The sequence below is a fragment of the Homalodisca vitripennis genome, chromosome 4 (assembly GCF_021130785.1).
Source record: "Homalodisca vitripennis isolate AUS2020 chromosome 4, UT_GWSS_2.1, whole genome shotgun sequence".
Classification (NCBI taxonomy): Eukaryota; Metazoa; Arthropoda; class Insecta; order Hemiptera; family Cicadellidae; genus Homalodisca; species Homalodisca vitripennis.
In genome coordinates, this window is record NC_060210.1 from 173,362,586 (window position 1) to 173,386,848 (window position 24,263).

General features: G+C 34.9%; 1 protein-coding gene across 1 annotated transcript in view; it reads right to left on the reverse strand.

Moving 5' to 3' along the window:
• Positions 1-312: 312 nt before the first annotated feature.
• Positions 313-24,263, reverse strand: part of LOC124360668 (serum response factor homolog) — a 184,943-nt gene continuing 160,992 nt past the window's right edge. The window contains exons 4-6 of the mRNA XM_046814486.1: positions 22,111-22,183; positions 17,587-17,703; positions 313-6,077 (exon numbers count right to left, since the gene is read on the reverse strand). Of these exons, the coding sequence (XP_046670442.1) occupies positions 5,875-6,077; positions 17,587-17,703; positions 22,111-22,183 (393 nt within the window). The 3' untranslated portion in view covers positions 313-5,874. The remainder of the gene's footprint in view (positions 6,078-17,586; positions 17,704-22,110; positions 22,184-24,263) is intronic.

Consider the following 24,263-nt stretch of genomic DNA (forward strand, 5'->3'; position numbering starts at 1 on the left):
TATTGTATGAAGAAGTACACTAAGGCACATGAAATTTCATAAGTGTTTACCAATATTTGGTATTTTTATTTATGTTTGATTTTATATATATACTTCAGCAGGGCTGTATCATAGTATTCCTTTCTCTCAAGTGGCATTATTATACATAATATGCAAGCCATGTTTCTATCTCAAACGTGTTACAGGGTACATCTACCATCACACAAAAACTATGCACTTAATTTTGAAACACTCTGTATAGAGCAATCATCCTCAAAAATAGTAAAAGATAAAAGTATATGAATTGAACTCTTCAATATAAAACCTCACAAGTCATAGAAGATATGTTTATTTATTAAATAATACAAATTCAAGATTAGTTTGCAATGGCACCTTAAATATACAACAAATAAATTCAACAATTTACAGCATATTGAGTTTTTATATACAGAACACAAAATTGTTATCATAATATAAGTTTCAAATATAATTTATTAAAAAAACATAGAAATGTATTAAAACAAATAGGTGTCTTAGAAATAACAACAAACACATTAGATTGTAAGCATAAAAAACTATAGACTAGCTTCGCAGGGTCAAACAGTGGTCAGGTCAGTATATTAATACAATACAACAAACATCACATCCCTCAACAGACATTGTTACGGTATCTGGGTTAGCACCAATCATTGCTCACTTTGGTACGGTACCACATCATGTCATTTCATAAACATACCATTTATACACTAGTCTTGTAGTTATTACAGAAGATACATATTTATCTCCTCTCTTTAGATTGTATTTCGGAAACTTACTTCTTCATCGAGTGTAACTAGGATCTTACATTGCTTTACTATACATAAGAATAAAAAATATTAATACCAGTATGTATTATTTGGAAGACAGATTTAATTGTTGTTGACAGTTAAAAAATAATATTATATAAAGGATTTATAATTACTGTTTTTAAGAATGTTCCTCTGCCCCCTTTATTTTGTTTGAGTATCAACACCAAGTAGCAATAGTTACCAAGTATGGTATGATATTTCAAGTTCCTCATGGTTTCAGAACTGAATGAAAGAAGTCACAGCTTAATAGTTTAAGTCTGAGCAACACGACCTTGGATTATATTTAATATTTAAAGTAATATAATATGTCAAGCAACATTGAGAAAAAATCTGATAGAGCTTTTACTAAACTTATTATAAGTTTGGAGGTAACATTGATAGATAAGAAATTAAATTTAATCTAGATATTATAAATTATCTTGGCCTGAGGACAGGTGATATCATAGCCAGTCTGATCACATTCTGAACTTCATTGATGACTTTCAGTAATATATCCTAAAATTGTAAGGTTAAGTTAGCTGTTGTGTTAAATATTTTTAAAACCTATTATTATAATATTTTCAAGGAGTATGGACCATTTGGGCACATTAACTTTAACATTTACCTAAAAGAATATATTATGGTCCACAACTGAAATAAACACCCAGATGGGCCCAATAACAGCTTTATTATTATTACTGAACTATTTTTCAGTCATCTGTAACAGCTGATATTGTCAGTCTCCATATTTTGCCTCAGGAAAAATATGGAAGAATTTTAATTCTTGAATTTTGAACATGTGTTATATGCATTTTTTATATCAATACAAAACTGAGAGTTTTTTCCCTATACTTTGTAGCTTACTTTATTTTTGTTGAGCCATCTGAATGTTTTACATAAGAAGTAATTATAAAAATAATTACATTTAAATAATAATCTGTGCCCATTGAGGATCAAAGCCCAAATGTGGTCCCATTAATTGTGACATTTAGATTGATTGATTGGTTTAGACTTGCTAGATGGCAGCTTTCTACAGTAAGATGTAGTTTTACTTTTTTTACTGGAATGTTATATAAATTTGTTTTATTAATACAACATATAAGAAAAAGAATATTAATGTACTGAAAATGAACCGAATATGGACCTCAATTACGACAAAACATGGAATAACATCTGGGCACTCAACTGGGCACATTTTATCTCTCTACTATAAAAAAATCAAGTTTTTGAAATTTTGAAAAAGTCATCCCTGAGGTTAAGTTCCATATTTAGTTTAATCATGTTAAATGTATTTTTTAATTTATAAATTGTTAAAATTATAATCCTCATGACCACAGAATATGAAATTCAATCTCTTTGCATAGACTTTAACAAACTAGTTTGAATATGCTGTCCATTTATCCACCCATTACCAGCTGCACAAAACTTACTATGTTAAAATGTCTCAAAAATACAATGTTCAGTAATCTCATTAAAATCTGATTTATTGAGGTTCCACTGATGTAGAGTGTTACATTATATTTTATTCCAATTTTAAATGAATTTTATTAAAAATTATATATTATTATTTACATTGATGTCGACATAAAAATACCATCTTATGACCAACTATAATTTAAAAATTATTTACTCCAAGCGATAACAGTTCTCTGAAAATAATTAATCTTAACAATTCCACAGCATCCCTGTACAGTTTAAGGCCTTAACTATCTTCACAACTGGACCTGGCTCAGCACAGATTATTACTCTAAGGCCTACGTTTAAAAGCTTTTTTTATAAAAATAACAAAATAAAATTCACAAAGCACCTAGTATAAGTAAACACTTAAAATTTAACAATTTTGAAGTAGACAATATACTGATAATTCCATTCTTCAAATATGCTTCAATAGTAATTTTAATTTATAAAGCAGAGCAACTAAATTTTTCATATTTATACAGACATTCCTTCACAACATAAGCAAAAAATAAAAAACTACATTATAATTTAAGAACAACATTTACTATGAACAAAACATTCAACCCAGTAGCACCTTTCTGCACCTGACACCTCTCTATATGGATTAAATAAAAAATTATAAAAACACAAGGGTTTACTAATACTTCATTTCTATAACAATTTAAAAGCCTAAGAAATATTTTTTAGATGAATTTAGGGAAGTCATAATACGCTGGCAGAAATGCAATATATAGAGTGTGTAATATTTATTTGTTTAATTTTGATACATGGATAATGCCATATGAATTTATTGTTAAGAAAAGAAGAAATATTATAAACATCCTTACTCAATATGGAATGGTCTCTGTGATGCATAATTTAGTACTGTTCCTGACAGGGTAGCAATGGGTTAATTATTCTTCGGCAATGCTGTATCTTTTTCAAACATAATATAAATTATAATCCTTATATTGTATTAATTAAATTGCTATTTTGTACAAAACTAGTTTATTTCTTCATCGTAAATCAATCACAAAATGTACTAAATTCTTCCATACAAAAAATAATTTATAGTGCAACCTCAGTAACTAGAACCTCAAAGTCATATTATCCCCTTGGCCCTCTCATTGCACTCAATACCGTCTATACAACAGATTATTTTGAAATAAAACTCTTGATAACCTCTAGTTTTCTGAATTATTGATGATAAATTACCTTTCTATAGCTGAAAGTTATGTCTTTCTGGACATATACTTGTCGAACAACTCAAATGACCTCTATCACTCATAATTAAAAATAATCACGCTCTGTCAACGATTTGCAACAAAAAATTATAATGTTTAGAGATGAGTCTTCACATGTTTAGTAACTGTAGTTTTAACACTGAAGACAGTGCAATTCTTACTTTTTGGATTGGATTGCACCAAGTTATTGTGCTGAATTGTAAGGAGAATAAAACCAAAACGAGTGTAGTTGATTGGTATCTTGGATACACTACAATTCATGGTAAATATTTTATTATTTTATCTTTTAGAAATTAATTACAATACATTAATGTAGTATTATATATTTTAATGAATTTACAATACACTTGCTTAATGAACTTATCTACATTCAATTAATTCAATACGTAATAATGTTATTACAACTCGGTATTTTATTTCTCACCTAAACTTGAACAACTTATAGTTAAACTGTTTAAATTTCATACAACACAGAGTTCAGTGAAATTTGGACTGTCTATAATTAAAATATTCAGGTTTTAAAACCTTGAACCTCATTAAATTGAAAGCTAGTACCACTTTCAGGTTTGAGTTAGTGAGGTTGCACTGTTATTTGTTTCAACTCATTGTACTGCAATAAGTTTACACAAGAAAAGGGGTGTAACTCTCCTAAATAGAAAAAATCTCCTAGTAAATAGTTGTTAATTAAAGTAAAAACGTAAAATAAAGAATTTGTTATTTTACCAGGTGAAGTTAGGGTTAAAAACCCCTCTCTAACACTTAATCTGGGGGCACAATGATTTACAGGTGACTTCCGAACCACCACCAATGGCCAAATAGGCGGGCTCGTTAAAAAGACAGGATCACTCAGTGGTCACCCGTCCAAATATTAGCCACACTCACTCCATGTTGCTTGATAATTAACATTTAATTAGATATTTGATTCTCTTGGATCGGTTATTGTTATACATAATATCACTAATCTAATATACACTAAGCTGATCAACAAAATTACGTTATGATTTCATTATACAAACAGGTTTACTTCATTTGAAATGCATTACACACCCTGAGTCATTTTAAAGACATCAAGACTGCTATGACCATTTGCCACAATTATGCTTTGCAAACAATTAATAATATATTTTAAAAACTAGCAACTGCTTTCTCCCTCATGGGATAAAACCTAAAACATAATGTTAAACAAAGGAAAAGTTAGTTAAACAAAGGTAAAGTTAGGAAAGTAGCAACACAGCAGACATAAGTGAATATGTCAGGTTACAAAAACAGAACCACTTTTTTATCTATCTACTTTGCTCCGATAAATTAATTTGCCTGAGCAAAGGTAAGAAATAATAAGATAATTGATAATTACTAAACATAGCAAAAACATTTCTGCAGTAAGCAGAGAAATTTATTTTATCACTTAAGTTAGTTCCTCCAGCTCAGTTAGAAGAAGTAGGTACCGTAGATTTTTGGAAAATTAAACATTAATACGGTTTATTTTCGAACTACATTTGTAGATAAACAATTTTTATATAGAGTTTTAAATAATGGAGTTGTGAATTTTTTACATATTTAATGGCCACCACATTAAAACAACAGTACACAAAGTTTGTAAACAATTTTAGCCGTGTCATTTACAACATACATTTTTGGAACAAGTTTCAACTTGTTTGGATTTTGGAAGTTATCATTTTCACAGGCCGCTTTTTATAATATAATATATATAAAAACTTAGGAACTGGGAGTGGTTAGAACTCGGAGATCGTGTCTGATGAAAATATGAACAAATTTTCGTTATGAGAAAACTGTAATAAGTTGATTCTGTATACAAAATCTACCTACTATCAACACTGTAATCTGGATTAAAGTAATATTTTATAACAATATTGCAGATGATTGAGGGAAATGCCTACAATAATCACTGTTGTTTTAGTACATATCGATCATAAAACTAAAAGTTTTATTATTTATTAAAAATTAATCCTCATGAAATGAATTTTTAGTATTCCTACTAAATAAGTTTTAAGTTTTTATGTTGTTCTGCTTGAAGAAGATATTGTTCAAAGTGTATTTGTTATGTATAATAATATAAACACTTATATTACATTGTAAATAAAAGTATAGATCAGTAACTAATTTAGTTATATGTATATACCACAATTACTATGCTACAGGATTGACGCAGTAACGTTTTTTGTAACATGTAAAAACTGCATTAAAAAATTTCATTTGCAAAATTTAAACTCGAAGTTCATACAATAAATCAAATTTAGGTATGAATCAAAATCCAAGTGGTAACTTATATTAGGTCTGTGCCCATTTAAAACCATTAAAAGCTGGAATGATAATTCAAAGCAAAATGTAAATCCCAGAAGTGAAGGAGGTGGGGGTGAGTTTGAGTGTCATTTCTTGGCTTTGGACAGGTCGGCAGCAGCGGCCTGAGCGGGTCCTAGCGGCAAGGGGATGATGAACTGTCCGCGACCAGCTGTGTCACTGCCCAAGCTAAAGATAACACCACCGTTCGGCATACCGGGGGCAGGGCTAGCGTACACCATGCTGGGTTGTTGGTACATCAGGGGAAAACTTGGTCCACCACCTGCGCTACCTGCACATATCATATTTACTGTAAACATCACTTGTCAGGATAATAATTAATTCTCAATCAAAATTTTCTTGACTTCTATAACTATGTTTAAGAGTTTATGGTGGGTACAGAGTCTGTCTCTGAACCTGTTACCAGTGGACCAGGGCCCCACAGACACTTTATCTTTGGTAGGCTCTTCTGACACTGTGAGTGCCGTAGGTGTGTGATACTATTGTAAACTGCTGTCAGTAACAGACTATGATTTAACTACAGAACTAGCCTCCCCTTCTTCTAGGTGACATGACTGAGATATAGTGCCCGCTATCCCTCCCCATGGAATTTAGGCCCCTACCACCAACATTACCCATCCTGAAAATCCTACCACTCCGACATCAAAGGTTCTTTTAGGACTAAATGCAATGAGAGGTTTTCTCAAATTCTTGTCCTATGTGAACAAAAACTTATATAAGGAGAGGAGTAAAAGTTCCTTCAAATCACCATGAGTGGTCCAAATTATTTTGTAGATAGCAAGTTCACATTTACAGGACCACAATCTCTTCAGCGCACTGGTGGACGTCAGTCACCGGTGAAAGAGCCATATCACCACACTCATCAGTGCAATGGTAACTCGTCACCGGTGAGACGAGTAGATAAAAAATTGCGCTGCGCAGTGATTGACATCGATCACCAGGGTGACGAGCCAGACCACAAACTCCACTGCATTGTGAGGGACACCGGTCACCGGTGAGACGAGCAAGATCAAAAATTGCGCTACGCAATGATTGACATCGATCACCAGGGTGACGAGCCAGACCACAAACTCCACTGCATTGTGAGGGACACCGGTCACCGGTGAGACGAGCAAGATCAAAAATTGCGCTGCGCAATGATTGACATCGATCACCAGGGTGACGAGCCAGACCACAAACTCCACTGCATTGTGAGGGACACCGGTCACCGGTGAGACGAGCAAGATCAAAAATTGCGCTGCGCAATGATTGACATCGATCACCAGGGTGACGAGCCAGACCACAAACTCCACTGCATTGTGAGGGACACCGGTCACCGGTGAGACGAGCAAGATCAAAAATTGCGCTGCGCAATGATTGACATCGATCACCAGGGTGACGAGCCAGACCACAAACTCCACTGCATTGTGAGGGACACCGGTCACCGGTGAGACGAGCTAGACCACAAACTCCATCTCGCAGAACCGGGCCAGTTTTTATCTGTGTGATTACGCGAACAAGCCATCCTCGGCCCGCAGCTCTATAAATAACTTAAAATTCCACAAAGAAATATTTCAATTAGCTGGCTGGACACGCGCACCGACCAATATTTTTTACTGCATCGCAACTGGTTTCAAAGCCTATAGATCTTGGTCGACAGAAACTTATAATTTACAGAAAAACAATTCGATGTAAATAAAAGTTTCAAGCGAGGTGGAAATAGCGATAAATATCAGCAGATGGCGCTGCACTACAGCACAGTAGCCTATATGTGTTACAGTACCGACGGTAGAGGCTGAGTATAGTACGAGATATCATGCAAGCCTGGACGTTTGGTTTAACCATTTATTAACAATGTAAAGGGTCTTCAATTAATAACTTCAATACTAGTGTTATCACAAAAAACTAATATCCTATACTAATGTGAACTTTAAACAATGTATCTCAGGCCTAAGTGCGTAAACAAAAGTTTATTTGCAACGATCCAGGCTTACAATTATGTCCCGTACTACAAGGCCAATGCTTCGGTACTATATAGGCTAATGCTTCGGTACTATAGGCTAATGCATCGAACTGAAATACAATACCTGTAGCCACTAGCCACGTTTCGCGATCGTAAAGATTTCAGGTGACAGCAAATACGAAGTAGGCTAATTATATCTTTCAATACTGCCGAGGTGTTTTGTAAAATATTTTATGGATAAATTTTTGTTTGTAATCTAATTTTTATAATTACGAAAAGTCGTCTCCTAAATTATAAACATTTATTAGGCTATATTCGCCAATGTGCAATGGATATTTATTATTACAACGACTGCCTAACTCATTATTTCATTAATAATATCTCCAAAAACTATGAAGCCTATAAAATTTAAATTTGATTAATTAGCTACAACTGTTCATCTCTTATCATGGTTTCATAACTATACGACCGCCTGTTAGCGGGAACCAAGCATTTCGCGAGGACTGTGGATATTTTGATTCGATTTAGCTATTTATAACGTGACAAAAACTGTGCAAGAGACTAATAAGCAATATAATACGCCATTCCTTTCTCCAAATTTCCATTGCACACTAAATAGTAATTCTCTTGTGAACATTGCCTTAATTTAAGCAACGAAAACTAATTAAACTCTGCAATTATACTTGTACAATCAGTATATACCTTTCAACTAGTATATCTAGTATTGCAAAATAAACCGCTTAATGTGTTGCTAAGCGCTTATCTCGTGGACGACTGGACCAATTCAGCTAATTATTTTCTTTAATGTTCGTTGAAGTCTGAAGAAGGTTTATAAGGAGAAGCAAGTAAGGAAAGTTTTGCAGAATATTTAAAATATCGGGAAAATAATTAAAATATTTACAACACGTAATCCAAAGTGAACTGGCATTTAACAGCTGTTAAAATATTCAGGTGAAGTTCATCATAGGGGCAGAAACATTTGTTAACATTTAAATTTTAGAACATTATTAGAAATACAATGCTTCAATCGGTACTTAATGCAGTGGTATAATGTAAAGTGCAAATATATAATTTGTTTATTTACATTGTATCAGTGACGAAAGAATTAGCTAATGCATTGGAAATACCATCTAAACGCACATTAATGATCAAAGCTGTGAATGTTTGCACGTTACTCGACACTGATGGGATCCCTTGACGTTGTGTATGACATTTTTTCCAGTAGAGTATCAAAGGGATGGCACATTCTTCCCCTTAAACTGGAAGCAGACCACAAGCAACGTCTTTTTATTTTAAGTTAGATCCCAAATTACAAATGTGTATTTATTTTCTTGGTCAGTGCGACAACAAAAACTTAACTGTTGATCTGTAGGCTACATAAATTACACTGGGAGTGAATTTAAATAGCCGGAACAGATACATTTGAAATAGCAGTAACTTGTTAGACGTTCAAATATGTTCTATATTGTGACATAATGCTCAACTATAATTATGGCTCTTGAAATATCTTAAGACAGTAGGTGAATTTAAACTGACAAAATTGAACACTTTTGGATCAAATTAGGTTTTTGAGATTTTATGCATGTATGTTTAGATACAACAATACACAAAATAGAACCAGTCACAATTGTATTTAACTTTTTATTCTCTTAACGTTGGATACTGAAATAATACTCAGCTGATATGTTTAGTCCTGTTAAAAAGATATCTTACGGCTCTTCCCCTCAACTTTAAGAATTGCGAATATTGAGGAAGACTGGAACATTATCCCGGAACACTTAGAATTTGGAAACAAAATGATAATATTTATGTTTACGATACAACTTTAACTGACATTGAACAGCTGTTGATACCTGTACACCTTTGAAATATTTTATTCGGCTAAAGTTCGCCAAAAAGGCTGAAACATTAAAAATTTTAATATTGTAAAATATTAAGCACGTCAGTAATGGAATGCAGATAATAGAGACAGAGTTACGCTGTAACTTTTAATGCGCTAATGAAAAATGAAAAACATCTATTGCATTGGAAATACTTTGTTTAATTTTCTTTAATATTATTAAAATAATGTTATGAAACCCACCTTAATGAACAAAGCTGGGTATCTTTGTGACAAAATGGTTGGCTTCCTTGACATTGTGATATGGTATTTTACAGTGACTTAAAGAAAAACAGCTAAATAAACACTAACATGCATCAACAAGCCATATTTCCCAAAACTGTAGGTCCGTACATAGCAAGACTTCTATTACGCAAACCCTATTGTATATAATTATTTAGAAATGTTGCATAAACTCTGTAGGGATTTCCACTTTATATCGGGAGCAGAGGTTTTCTTTACCGTAAAAGGCTTCTCAGTCCTAAGTATGTATGTATATTTTATACATCGTGACTGTAAGGCAAACTGCACTATGTCACTGGAAATATTTAAGACCGAAAGAATATTGAAATAGCCGGAAGCAGACCCTTTTTGACCGAAGTAGGTTTTTGAGACCTACATCCCAACTAATATTATAAATGCGAGAGTGGGTTTGTTTGTTACGCTTTCACGCGTAAACTATTAAACTGATTGTACTGAAAATTTACATGGGAATTCTTAAGGGCTCTGGTTAACATAGAAGCCTATCTTTGTTTTAAACACCCTCCGAGCTACCAGTGTCTCTAAGATTGCGAAAAATCTCATCTTGATCTCTAAAATTGCATTACAGCAAACAAATATTATTATTCTAAGTACCTGTTAAATTTAATCAATTCCATTTATATTTTGTCTTGACCTAAGCAATAACGTGGTATACCTTTGTCCATGGAGTTACGGGACACCCTGTATAATTATAAAACACAAACACAGTATATATCTGCTATTTTATCATGTATGTTTATGTTTGTGGGTTTTTTATTTGACGACGCCATGAAAACTGGCTAACTGCGTAAAGAATCCAACCTAAATAGGTAATATACTGACAATCACGCTGCTGAAAACCGATTGATCAATAAACCTTTTATTTTGTCAAAACAGCTCAGGAAGCGTATTTATTTATGTACTAAATAAATAAAAGGTGTAATAAAACAATAAAACGGTGTATCGAATGATCCAATAGAACGTAATGAGATCAATAGGGTTCATCCATGGATCAAGAGAACTTACGTAAGTTACCACGTTTCAAGTCTGTAGGACCTTTTTATTGTTACACATACAGACGGACAATGACGGTTTTATAACCTTCTTATTTTAAGGTCCCGACGGGTCCTTATTGCTATTGTCTATTGCTAACATAAATTTACCCGTTTAACATTTACAAGAGAAATTTTAAAGTCATGGAAATATAAAGTTTCAATTAAACCTCTATAGGATTATTGTGATTGGTAGCTACTTACTCGGAGCTTATTTTCTAACCTTCATGGTATAAGGATCGTAATAATTATTAATGTTCCATATAATTCTTAGATTGACTCTGTCAAACAAGGAATGTTCTACAGTTAATCCACCTTAAACATGATAAAAATAGTAAAAGCACTTACGATACGTAATGACTAACACATGTCCCTTCACATATACTGTTAAGATTTATCATAGAGGTTCAATATTAAAATTGTTTTGTAGCTTGGCTCCACGGTGTTCACAATATTAGTGTTGGTGTGGAATTTACAACCTCCGAAAAGCCGTCAATTACAAGTTTCTTTAACGATTAGTATGCTCGAAATACTTGAATCTTCTAATAAAGTTTTTATAGTAAAGGTTACAAGAGGGCCCTAGCTGAAACTATTGAGGGCTGAATTTCTCCACAGAACCTCAAGTCCGTTCTGGCAATAGAAGAAATCCTAATCTCTGCAGATGTCCTACTCTATGAATGGTGGCTTAAGTAAGTCAAGCCACTGGATAAACCTATTTGTGGCAACTATCATTTTTCGCTGCCGTAGGACAGGGGACGTTGAACACATCTGCAACCACAGCCAGATAAGTTATAGCCTTTGGAGAACACCTTCACCGTAGTTTAGATGTTAGGCTGCAGCTCCCTAACCGATAAATCACGGATTCCACTTCAAGTGAGGTAGAACAAATTTTGCAATTAGGTTTGATGCATTTTTCCTTAAAAATAACCAATTAAAAATACACCAGAGATTGAAAGCACCCCTCTCCTCCAGGAACTCACGTCCTCTGTTTCGCTGATGCAGAATAGATTCAAAGGCTCCCAAAGACTAGTCATCTGGCTTCTGGCTTCCGATTCAGAATCTCTATTGGGGAAAACTTCACCCTACACATTCTGTATCACTACCCCACATTAATTCCACGCTACCAACACAAAGGCCATGTAGCCAATCCATGTCTTCAACCTGACACTCCTAAGATGTGCACTAAATTTAGTAGACTATGTCAAAACACAAAATACATAGTTTTGTTTTTTGACGAACACAAAAAATCCGGCAAAACACATGTATCTCAACATGTAAATGTAGCTGAGTTATTTATGTTAGCTTGAAAATAAATTTCGATTTTGTTTGAACTTGAGCTGTAATAATTTCAGAACTATACATTTTGTTTGTTTTTTTTTAGCTTTTTTGTAATATACAAATTAATCTTAAAAATTACAATGTACAAATTATTAAAACACACTTTTTAAAATAAATTAAAAACACTTAAATTTGAAAAAAGGTAATTTAAAACTTGGAATAATGCGTATTAAATATTGTTCCATTCATTTTAAAAGTACTGAAAGTTGTGTTAATGGATCCCAATATAAATACATAGAAATTTAATCTTGAATCTTTTTGTAAGAAGGTTTGCCAGTTATTGTGGACCTAATTTAGGTACAATTTAGTACGGTAACATGGTTTGAAAAATACTACGGTACTCTTTACAATTGCTGTGGTGATTTTATTTATACACCTAATTAGACTGGTAATTTAATACTTTCACACAATTTAAGTACTATCCTATTGATATAAAAAATGGAAAAATATACAACAGTTGAGAGGCGACTGACGGCCTCTGATGGTATCTGATTTTCACGTTAGATAGCTCAAACATCGATTTACGCGCGCGCGCGCGCGCGTGTGTGTGTGTTTTATTTTTTTACCTCTAAAATTCTTGTAATAACTCAACCTTGGTGACCAAAAGTATATAAAAATAACCTCATATTTTACAATACAGGCACACAAATTACCGCATCCTATGTACAAAACGACGTATAACTTTTCATATAATTTTTTATATTTAAAAAAATTGTGTGCTGAGTATCTTAAGCAAGTAGTTACTTAGGCACCGGTGCTCGGAAGCCGTGTAGGTGGTCAAGGATTCAGGGGGAAATATGAGGACAGCTGAATTGTTTTATCCATGTCCGTTACTAAGAGCTATTCGCGGTATTTTGTATTTTAATTGTGCTCTCTGCAATTACGGAAACCTGTTTTTCTCAAATGGAAATTGAAGACAAGTCCTTATTTTTCATTGCGATTAACTAGAAAAATGTTACATATGGGAAAAATTCTCTATCTGTGGAGTTCAGCTTAGATTTATGTTTCAATGTAATGTACAAGTCTCCACAACATAACTTCATTGCTTTGATTGTGTCACGACATTGTATATCATTAAGAAATCTCCACAGTTTGAACGCCTTCGTACTACTCGAAGGTAAGGTCTGTTTCTCTTGGGTTCAAAGTATCACTGTAAACAAATAATTTCTCATGAGACACCGTGATATTTTGTCAATCAGCAAATATTGGTTATATGCCTTGAGAGATTTGCACAATGATGGATGGAAATTACAGCACGCGTATAATAATCGCGGTAATTCAGGCTTGGACTGATGGTAGGTGTGAGAGTATGTGATATGCTGATGAGTTGTGGCCAATAACCAATGTGATGGATGGCATGCAATCAGCCGGAACTGACACCATATCCGCTCACTACCGGAAGCGGATGTCTTACTTTAAATACCAACAGTGATTGAATACTGAAAGGTTCGCGACGGACGAAACGACCGACTGGACGCGACGCCTCAGGCTCAGCGCCGTGCTGACGTGGGGATCAATGACACGTGACCCGTGGACCTCTGCACTACCGTCTTCTATCCACAACACTTAACCTGACACCTACGGGTCTAACCTCGTGGAGAACGCGGCACAGTCCCCTGATGCTGACGTGGGGATCAATGACACGTGACCCGTGGACCTCTGCCCTACCGTCTTCTGTCCACAACACTTATTCTGACACCTACGGGTCTAACCTCGTGGAGAACGCGGCACAGTCCCCTGATGCTGACGTGGGGATCAATGACACGTGACCCGTGGACCTCTGCCCTACCGTCTTCTGTCCACAACACTTATTCTGACACCTACGGTTCTAACCTCGTGGAGAACGCGGCACAGTCCCCTGATGCTGACGTGGGGATCAATGACACGTGACCCGTGGACCTCTGCCCTACCGTCTTCTGTCCACAACACTTATTCTGACACCTACGGGTCTAACCTCGTGGAGAACGCAGCACAGTCCCCTGGTGCTGACGTGGGGATCAATGACACGTGACCCGTGGACCTCTGCCCTACCGTCTTCTGTCCACAACACTTATTCTGACACCTACGGGTCTAACCTCGTGGAGAACGCAGCACAGTCCCCTGATGCTGACGTGGGGATCAATGACACGTGACCCGTGGACTTCTGCCCTACCGTCTTCTGTCCACAACACTTATTCTGACACCTACGGGTCTAACCTCGTGGAGAACGCAGCACAGTCCCCTGGTGCTGACGTGGGGATCAATGACACGTGACCCGTGGACTTCTGCCCTACCGTCTTCTGTCCACAACACTTATTCTGACACCTACGGTTCTAACCTCGTGGAGAACTCGGCACAGTCCCCTGATGCTGACGTGGGGATGAATGACACGTGACCCGTGGACTTCTGCCCTACCGTCTTCTGTCCACAACACTTATTCTGACACCTACGGTTCTAACCTCGTGGAGAACGCGGCACAGTCCCCTGGTAATGACAACATTGAAAATATACGAGTACATTTACTCTTCATTACTTAAGATTTAACAGTATTGTATTATTATTATTATGCGCCCAAATAGAAAATATGATCACAATGCAACATTTACAGAAAATTAACCGTACATGTTAGCTTATATTCTTTTGTGTACATTTTTAAAAGAGCCGGCTGAAGCGAGACGACCTAGTTTTGTGCTATAAGAACAAAGTAACAATGACATTTTTTCTAAAACCCCCCAACAATGTTGAAAAATTTAAAAAGATATTTTTATGTGTATTAACAATATCTCTAAAATGAGACATCTCCCCTAATTCAACGACAAAAATAAAATCGTAAAAGTGTTAGAACTAAAATTAAGATGACCGCCAGTACACTGGGTCTCATCTCCGAAGTTTCATACTCAAGATGCATTTAGCTTTTGAAATAAGTACGATAAAATATAAATCCCTACGGAATATGAATTACAACATTACTTCAACATTTTGACAATCATAGTAAACATTAAGAGAGGCATACGGGAAATTCTCCTAATAGTGATCCGTATCTTGCAATTTTAAAAGATCATCAAACACCCTTTTTCAAAACATATTCATCTTACCTGAAATGTTGACTTGTTAACAATTGGTGTTTTGTGAATTTTCTTCGACAAATATACATGTATTAATTCCTTATATTTATCTGTTAGGTAAATAAAAAACAAACAAAAAAGATGTTGATAATTTTTATTTAACTAAGACGAGTACTTTTCTATATTTCTCTTTTTTTTACAAAACGAGTGAAGAAGAAAGACGACATATAACGGAAACCCCTCTTGCAACCCCTCTGAAATGGAAGATACGCCTCTAACAAACGTATTTTATCTTGTCCCAATGAGAACAGTGTGTGATCAAAGATTTAATTTATTTTAATTTTGGCTATAAACATAACCAGATCCAATTTTGAGAGATCAGTATTTTATTAACATTTAAAAATATGTAATAATACAGTTACTACACATACATATCACCAAATTATATAAGAAAATATATAATTCTAATGTAAATAGGAATGGCTTGAAAGAGCATTGTTTATACTATAATTACATCAAAATACGAAAAATTCTAAGGTGTAGACTCTTTTTATATTGTATAGACATATTTTTAACGTCGTTAAATTTATTACGTAGAGATTATAAATGTTATTAACAAAGTTTACAGTTTACTAAATTAAGCCGTTCGATTGCACACCACAGCGAGGCTGGCTGCGCCCTGCCTCGGCCTACAGAAAGGACCGCAGAAAGGACATACTCGTATGTTTTAGGCCAGAACCTAACCTGCTGCGTTTCTTGTATTCAGTAATCTCCCGATGGCGTCAAACGTCATGTGGTGTTACGGGAATTTCTCAAATTGTTATTTCCTGGCTTAGACATTAATCATGATTCGAGTGATGAAGAGTCCCATAAATGAAAGATTCTCACCTTTTCAAGAACTTTCTTTTTAATTTCTACTGCTAAATAAGAATACCGTAAGCTAATTAATAAAATCTGTAATAAAATATAAAATTACCATAATTTCTAAATATCTACGGAAATTAACAAGCTCCTTACTCTGATTACATATTGGATTTGAAAATAAACTATATGTATTGCATAATCCTTTATTACAAAACTGTAATAATCTAAATACTAATTAATCAAAATAGAGTGTGTGCAAGATAAAACGTCAAAAAATTACTTTTTAAAATCGCCTTCGGAGCGATTCCAAAATATACCGTATGCAGACGGATGAATTTCTCTATGCATTGGCACATTTAAGTTGGAAAGCGATTTTTTTGTCCTAGTGATGTATGACACCGAGTCAGAGGTTAGCCATTCCCGGATACCGATTATTAAAACTATATAGATATGGATTAGAATTTACCTTAACAAGTGTATCTGGGGTTTCCACCTATTCATTGTTACCTGTATACTACTTATAGAAGAAAGTCTTACTACTTATAGACTTCAAAAGAAAGTCTCATCTCAAATTCTACCTTTATGGAGACATCTAAATTTCGGTAAAAATTTTCAAACACAATTTGCAATATTTACAAATGAGTAACTTTTAAAGTACCACCTGACTAAACCTTAGCTTCAATTTGATTATATAAGAACCAAAACTGATTGACAACGGGTTAATCTCTTAACCCTTGTTTTCCACTTTAAGGAAAGTCTTAAAATCTCTCAGAGACCGAGTATTCAAGCAAGGAAAGGAGGTAATGGCGCAAGCAATGAAGAATGCTACACTAAACCACAGAACCAAGAACAATGGGAGTGAATACGAAACTGTTGTGCAATACTATGAGAGGACTACGAGTTTGCTGTGAACTCGAACTCAATAACTAAACTTTTGTTTCTAGATGTTCATTCTCAAAGCAAATGAAACTATTTCACGTCACTTTAGAAACAAGTTCCCCAAACTATGCAGCGGTCTCTCACATTCTCATAGAATGTGTTGAAAGTATTTCTCTCGTAGTGTCTCAAGTATTTTCTATTTAAAATGTATGTTTTTTATGTTTTAAATCCACAGCTGTATAAATAATTCGACGTTGAATACGTAACTTATCCAGTTAGGTGGCACTATTTATTTCACGTATTCACTTACATAAGACCTTCTGTTTGTATCCAATTTCTGGATTTCTATAAAACAGTTTTGAAGTATCGTTGAATAAAAAAACACGAAACGTGAGAATAAGAGACACAGATTTACATACACATACAGCGCGAATGCTATAGAAAGCGACATCGTTGTAATTGATGGAAAAGCACGAATAATGTATTTTAAACACACTTTTCTTATGTATTGACTTCATCGTTACTAGCCAAATGTCTATTACCGATGGATATCCTGTTGTTCTGGTGGGCGGGCACCGCAGACACGGGCACGCTGGCGGGCGGAGACGCTCGGCCTCCACTGACACTGGTGCTGGTAGTGCTCAGGGGATCGCGGCCTCCTGCAACACAACCATACTCCAGCACACAGTAAGACTACCAACTCATCTTACATTGTACAAAACTATTGAGCAATTCCAAAATATTAACTGATTCAATACATCCCAGGTACATATGTTTTTGTATACTGAATTTTACCACAATTATACAGAGAAAGTCGCATGAAATCACATTGAAATTTTTCAGGGATTGGTAATTTATTATAAATAAAGAGCTCTTACAGTAAACATTTAAAATTTAAAGTGAACTTTAAGGAATATTCAGAGTATACAGAAGGTCCCGGGACGGTTTAATCTAAAAAGAGTTAAAAAGTCTATACTACAGCTTCAGTATTATTTATACATAAGTATCAATTGCTTCACTTTAGAAAATCAAAACAAATCAAATTATTCTTTATTTTCAATATAATACAATAATTACAATTTTATTTGAAAATACCGTCATCTGGGCCGAGGTCTGTGCGTGACGGCGAGGCTTAGTTACTACCAAGTAATTGTAACAGTAACATATACATTTTAAATATTTATGTATATAATAAACAAAATTCAACTGTTCAACACAACCAAGTCGCACAAAATAAAATTATAATTATTAAGACTAGAAAAAAAGCTAAGCAACATGAACATGCAGTACAGGGTGACAAGACGGCAAGGCAGCATCCGTAATTCTGTTTCCTCAGGGTAATCCCGCGAAAAGTAGGTAGAAATTCTTAAATGGACACGAAGGTAGAGAAATTTAACTTTAATTGATTTAAAACTATCAATAAATACTCGTATTATGAAATAATAAAATTATAATAAATCTGAAAAATGTGCAACTTTGTTGAATATTGTAGCTTTTCGGGTGGTACCTTCCGGACACATGTCAGTATGAAATAGCCTTATTTTGACTCCTAGACTATAGCCTGAATTCCTTGACATAAGTTTGAATCATCTTGTAAAGTCAAGCACCTTGGAATTATTTCATAAAAAAACTTATGGAGCTATACATTAATGTTGTTATGGTATGAAAAATATCACGTAAACAACGTTCTAATAATGTTATGACTTCGCATATGGGGCGAAATTACTAAATTGATTGGTGTGCCCGTCAGGAAAGTGGTCAATATCAGATTAAAGTGTCATTGACACTATATAGCAGTCTCAGAAGAGCAAACTGATTTAAAAGGGACCGGGATGCCCAAATACTTTAAAAACATTCCAATGTTTTTACTTGCGATCTTTTTCTTTGTTTCTTTAGTTTATCATAGCTAATCTCCTTATCATAAATAGGAGCAGAAATAATGAATTCATAGCAACTTTTAAATTAGTATGTCAGTGATGTTTTGCAGTCCAACTACTACCAGTTGCTAGCTATATGCTATATGGTTATAGACATGTTACGTAACATAAACCCATTATACTGTTCCTGCACCTGCCAACTGAAATACTGTCAATACACCAGCTGAGTTTTTGTTAATGTATGTTTTGTACTCCAACTACTACCAGTTGCTAGCTATATGCTGGTTATAGACATGTTATGTGACATAAACCCATTATACTGTTCCTGCACCTGCCAACTGAAATACTGTCAATACACCAGCTGAGTTTTTGTTAATGTATGTTTTGTACTCCAACTACTACCAGTTGCTAGCTATATGCTGGTTATAGACATGTTATGTGACATAAACCCATTATACTGTTCCTGCACCTGCCAACTGAAATACTGTCAATACACCAGCTGAGTTTTTGTTAATGTATGTTTTCTGATTCTTCTTCTGCTTTTTGCTGTGAGGTTGTGTTGTGTACAGTGATCTTTGTTATCTTTTCAATCTGCCTAGATCATGAAAAGAATTCAAGAAAAGAAAACTTGTCTTTACAGGCTGTTCCATACATAATAAACAATCTGTGGCCAATGGTTCTTCAGTTGACACTAATAGGCTTAGGCACCTAGAAGTGCACGACTGAAAACATAGCAGAAAAAAAACTCTTCTACAAAAAAAGTAGGGATTATAATTTGTATGAATAAAATAGGCCTACCAGTTCCTATTAATGCTCCTTCCTGTTAATGACATTATAGATCTTAAAAAATTGAATTCCTTACTTAAACACAAACTGCTGTTTGTTCAAAACGTCATGGCCCTCTACTAACTATAAAAACAAACCCCATACTAAGCCTCAGTATTAAAATAATTAATGAGTGCAATTATTGTAAATATGCAGTATCTGAAAAGAATAATAAGTCTGTAAGTAGTAGAAGGGCAGTTGTAAATATAAGGTACGCTTATCTGTTTCTGTGTATAGGCGAAGGTAAGAATTCTGCCAAAACCTGTTGCGCCTTGATGAATATGCTTAATCCACCTGCCTTCAAATATTGCACTCCTCTTTTGACTGCTACTACGTAAAGATACTTTCGTCAGAAGCTGTTGAAGAATGTGTTGTAGAATACGATAGTGCTCGGAATAACCGATCTATTCGATAGGTCTTGGCAGTGATGATTTTGTTCTCTGAATGGCAGAGCAACTTTCTGGTCACTGCAATTGCATCTAATACAAGAAAATTGATTGAGGTCAGGATACTAACAAAATATTGTAGATGCAAAAACAGACTGAAAATGAGCATGGCAATGCTGATTGTACTGTGAACTATGCAGGAGAGAGTGGCAGCGTCAGGAGTCCTCGACATGTTTCAAAGTTCACACAAATCGTTCTGTGTCAGATATACAAATTAATGTCCTTGGTGATGGCAACAGTGTTTCATTTCACACTGTCGAAGCCACCAAGCCCTATCATTTAAATTTTTACATTGAAAAATTAGAATGTACTAGCCATATACTCGTACATCGAAGAATGGGCTCCCGTCTCAGAAAACTAGAGACTAGAACCGTAAAAAACAAAACTATATGATATAAAGACGATAGCTGGTTGTGGGCACCTACCTTATGCAGGCATATATGAAATACATTTATGTTATGGCTTAGCTATAATATTGAATGTAACAGCATATCAGAGATTAAAATTGCTATCTGGTTTGAATTCACCTACCCTCAAAACCAGTAATGTGCAAAGGGAACTTAAAGTTGGGTCAAGTATTAAAAGGCAAATAATGGAAAATATTATCATAGTTTGCAAAGGGTAAATTAGAAGTCACATACACTTTTTCCTCAATGTACTGAAATGTCTGAATAAAGCCAATGTTAAGAGATCTGATCAATAATAAAATTCTCAAAAAATGCTTACACAGTGGAACTCAAAACCCTAGTGAGTCAGTAAATAGTGTCATTTGGCCACGAATCCCAAAATAAAATTTTGTTCTGAAAGAAACTGTACACATCTCGAGTTAAAATGTATACAAAGAATGAAAAAGATGGATGAAACACGTATTTAAGAGACAGAAAAGTCTATTTGAAATCCCCAAAAAAAGTATCGTCAAGAACAAAATCTGGCAAAAAGGCTAGAGGATACACACCAAAAGAAGTATGGATCAGGGATGTTTTAAGGTACAATAGATATGTTATATTACGTTTGTTTACCTTTATTTACGATTTCTGAAAAATTAAATTTTCACAGGTAAATTTGTCTTTTTCTCAAAACCAATAAAGAAAGTTAAATGATGTTTGTTGTGTTCATCTTTTTAAACTGCATACTTTAGGTGAGGCGTCTTTTAAGAAAATGCCTCTCTAATTCTTTATACCAAATTGTATACAATTTCTTCACACAGAAAGTTGTTAAATTTTCAAAACTCACAAATATATACAAAATTACTTTAAAAAATCCTCCACTGGCTTAAAAACGCACAAAAATATATGCTCATTAGAATAAATAAATGTATGATGATCTAATTATTTTTTTGAGAAAATATTACACGAATATGTTTTAATTACGATTTATGACGGTTTCACACAAATGTTTCGTGGTTGCCGGTTTCCGTGAATTGGCCAACTGATTTGATGCAGTAACTGCGAAAATGATGTATAGAATACATCTTAATCACTAAACCAATACTGAACGCACCGACAAACATTAACAATGCATTGAATAGAACTGTTGAAAATATTATCGTTTATAGTGAGAGAAACAACGAGCATAAGAACAAAATATACACCGATCTGGCCTGTGTTTAAAAGTAAATGAGTATTGTATAATGGTAACACAGGGGACATTGCGATATAACAATATTTCTTTTTAAATCCAAACTTGCAATTACACGTTTTATCCAGAATTATGCAAACGATATGTATATTCGGTGTAATGGAGAACACATGTGCCGGGCCGGACAGGTGGGGCAGCTGAGGTCGTCTGCACTAGACGTGTACGTGTGCAGACTAGTGGTGTAATGACAATAAAACAGGGGACTAGCACTAGCTGGAGAGGTTTTTGCCTGATCAGAGATGGCGGTCAGGTGTGCGGGTTCCACGCTGTCTGAACGTACCTGGGGGTTCCGGCAGCGACCCGCAGCTACTGGAGTCTCCGCCGCTTCCAGCCTCCTCCAGCCCCAGCTCCTCCTGGAACAACGGCCTGACTCAGTTCCAGGAATGACAGATGGTCGTCCCTCATCAGTATGGCAGATACACCACCAATTACCCACACTACTACCATTCGACACATAGAAATTTAATAACAACTCCTTTGCGGAATTAATTTCTTTTATTTTCCAGACAGATTGATTCCTCCTCCTGTTCCCTGCGGACTTTATCATTCCTAGACGATCCTGGCTGAACAGCACGGTAACATCTTGGGCATCGGTATTGTATCCTGCGCTACTGCATGATACTATAGAGAATTGAATCATTGCAGCCACCTGAGAGAAGTTGTGAGACAACTGCAGCGTATGCCATAAACAAAACTACGCGCATACGTGAATTAGTAATTAATTACAGCAATTACTAAGTTCTAATGCAAAATTACTAGTAATTTTATTTGAGGATGTACATAGTGTGAAATTTACAACAATGACTAAAATATAAGCATATATTTTTACAGTAAAATTACATTGTTATACAAATTAAAATGTATGATAATTGAAAATGAATATTTGTCAAAGATATTGCTCTCTTTGAAATTACAGCAATTCCAAATAGTATATACATTAAATTCATTAATCAGTATTATAATGGTTTTAAACTAACTCTGGTTCTATTTAATCAATCTAATTGCATTACTAGATTTTAAATAATTTTCAATTGCACATTTGCATTTAATCTACAATCTAAACGTTCCAGGAAATGGGTCTAATAATACAGAGTAAAAACAAAATCATAATTTGTACAGAGTAAACCAGATCACCTAGGCCCGTGATTGTAGCGGAATAATAAGTGAAGAAAGAAACTCCGTTTTAACTGAATCCCCCCCCCCCATTTTGAGGCCAGAGAATTCCATACATTATTTTAAACACCCCACAATATTTCTAAGGGATATTTGTGGGTGGTAGGGGGAGGGGTTTGGAAATTTGTAACAGGTCAAAGTGGAGCTTGTGGTGCCTCATTTTAAAAATCTCTCGACATCGATTTTTTAAAAATATATATTTCGATTTATCTTGCTGTAAACGTATAGACTATTAAAAAAATCTAAATACAACAGCGTTAACAACAAGTTTTATTTATAATTACTTTATTGAACAACTTATGAAACTCCAAACTTTACCCAAAATAGTTTAAAATCCACCCTTCCCCAAAAAACCTAGAGAGTTCAGTTCCACAAAGATTTCGAGTGTTTCGCATCGTTACCAAAGCAAATCTCCACCCGCCCACTTTGGCTGTCTACTACTGAACGCTGGGTTTATTCTGGAGAAATGGAAGCTACTGCCATGGAGCAACATGGAGTGTTATTCAAACTTCCTTGCAGTAGCTGCATTGTAAGCAGAACGCTATCTGGAAGACATCAATACTCACGAAAGGCTTTTCGAAGATTTGCTGATCGTGTTTGAGAAACTGGAGTATGCATTGTGAGGTATATCCAAGATAAGAAGATAAGGCCAGTTAGAAGTGAAATATCTGTTGATGTTTTAGCGGTTGCTTTACAAAACCCACAGGACTCAAGCCGAAGAATAACAGCTGACTCTGTGTTGAGTCAAACTACAGTTTTGAGAATCCTCCACGAAAACAAGATGCACCCCTACAAGATATCGTTACACAATAGCTTAGCGTACACGACTATCTTCAGCTTATCAACTTTTGTTGGACACCACGAGAGAATGAATGAAACACACTGACTTCTTTACTCATGTCCCCTGGTGTGATAAGGCGACGTTTAGAAGTAACGGCGAGGTGTATCTCCATAATATGCATTATTGGTCCTTCGAGAATCCATATTGGATACGTGCAGTAAACAATCAAAGGTATTGGACGCAGAACACGTGCTGTGGCATAAATTAAAACATAATAATTGGCACCCCACTTCTTTGAAGGAAATTTAAATTGAGATATGTACAATTATTTCCTTAACAATGTCTTGCCTAACCTACTGATGGGTCTTCTGAACGAAGTTGGACAAAGAGTGTGGATGCAGTAAGATGGTGCCCCTCCACATTATGCTATTGCTATTCGTAATACACTTAATGAACAGTCAGTTATCTCACCCGTTCTT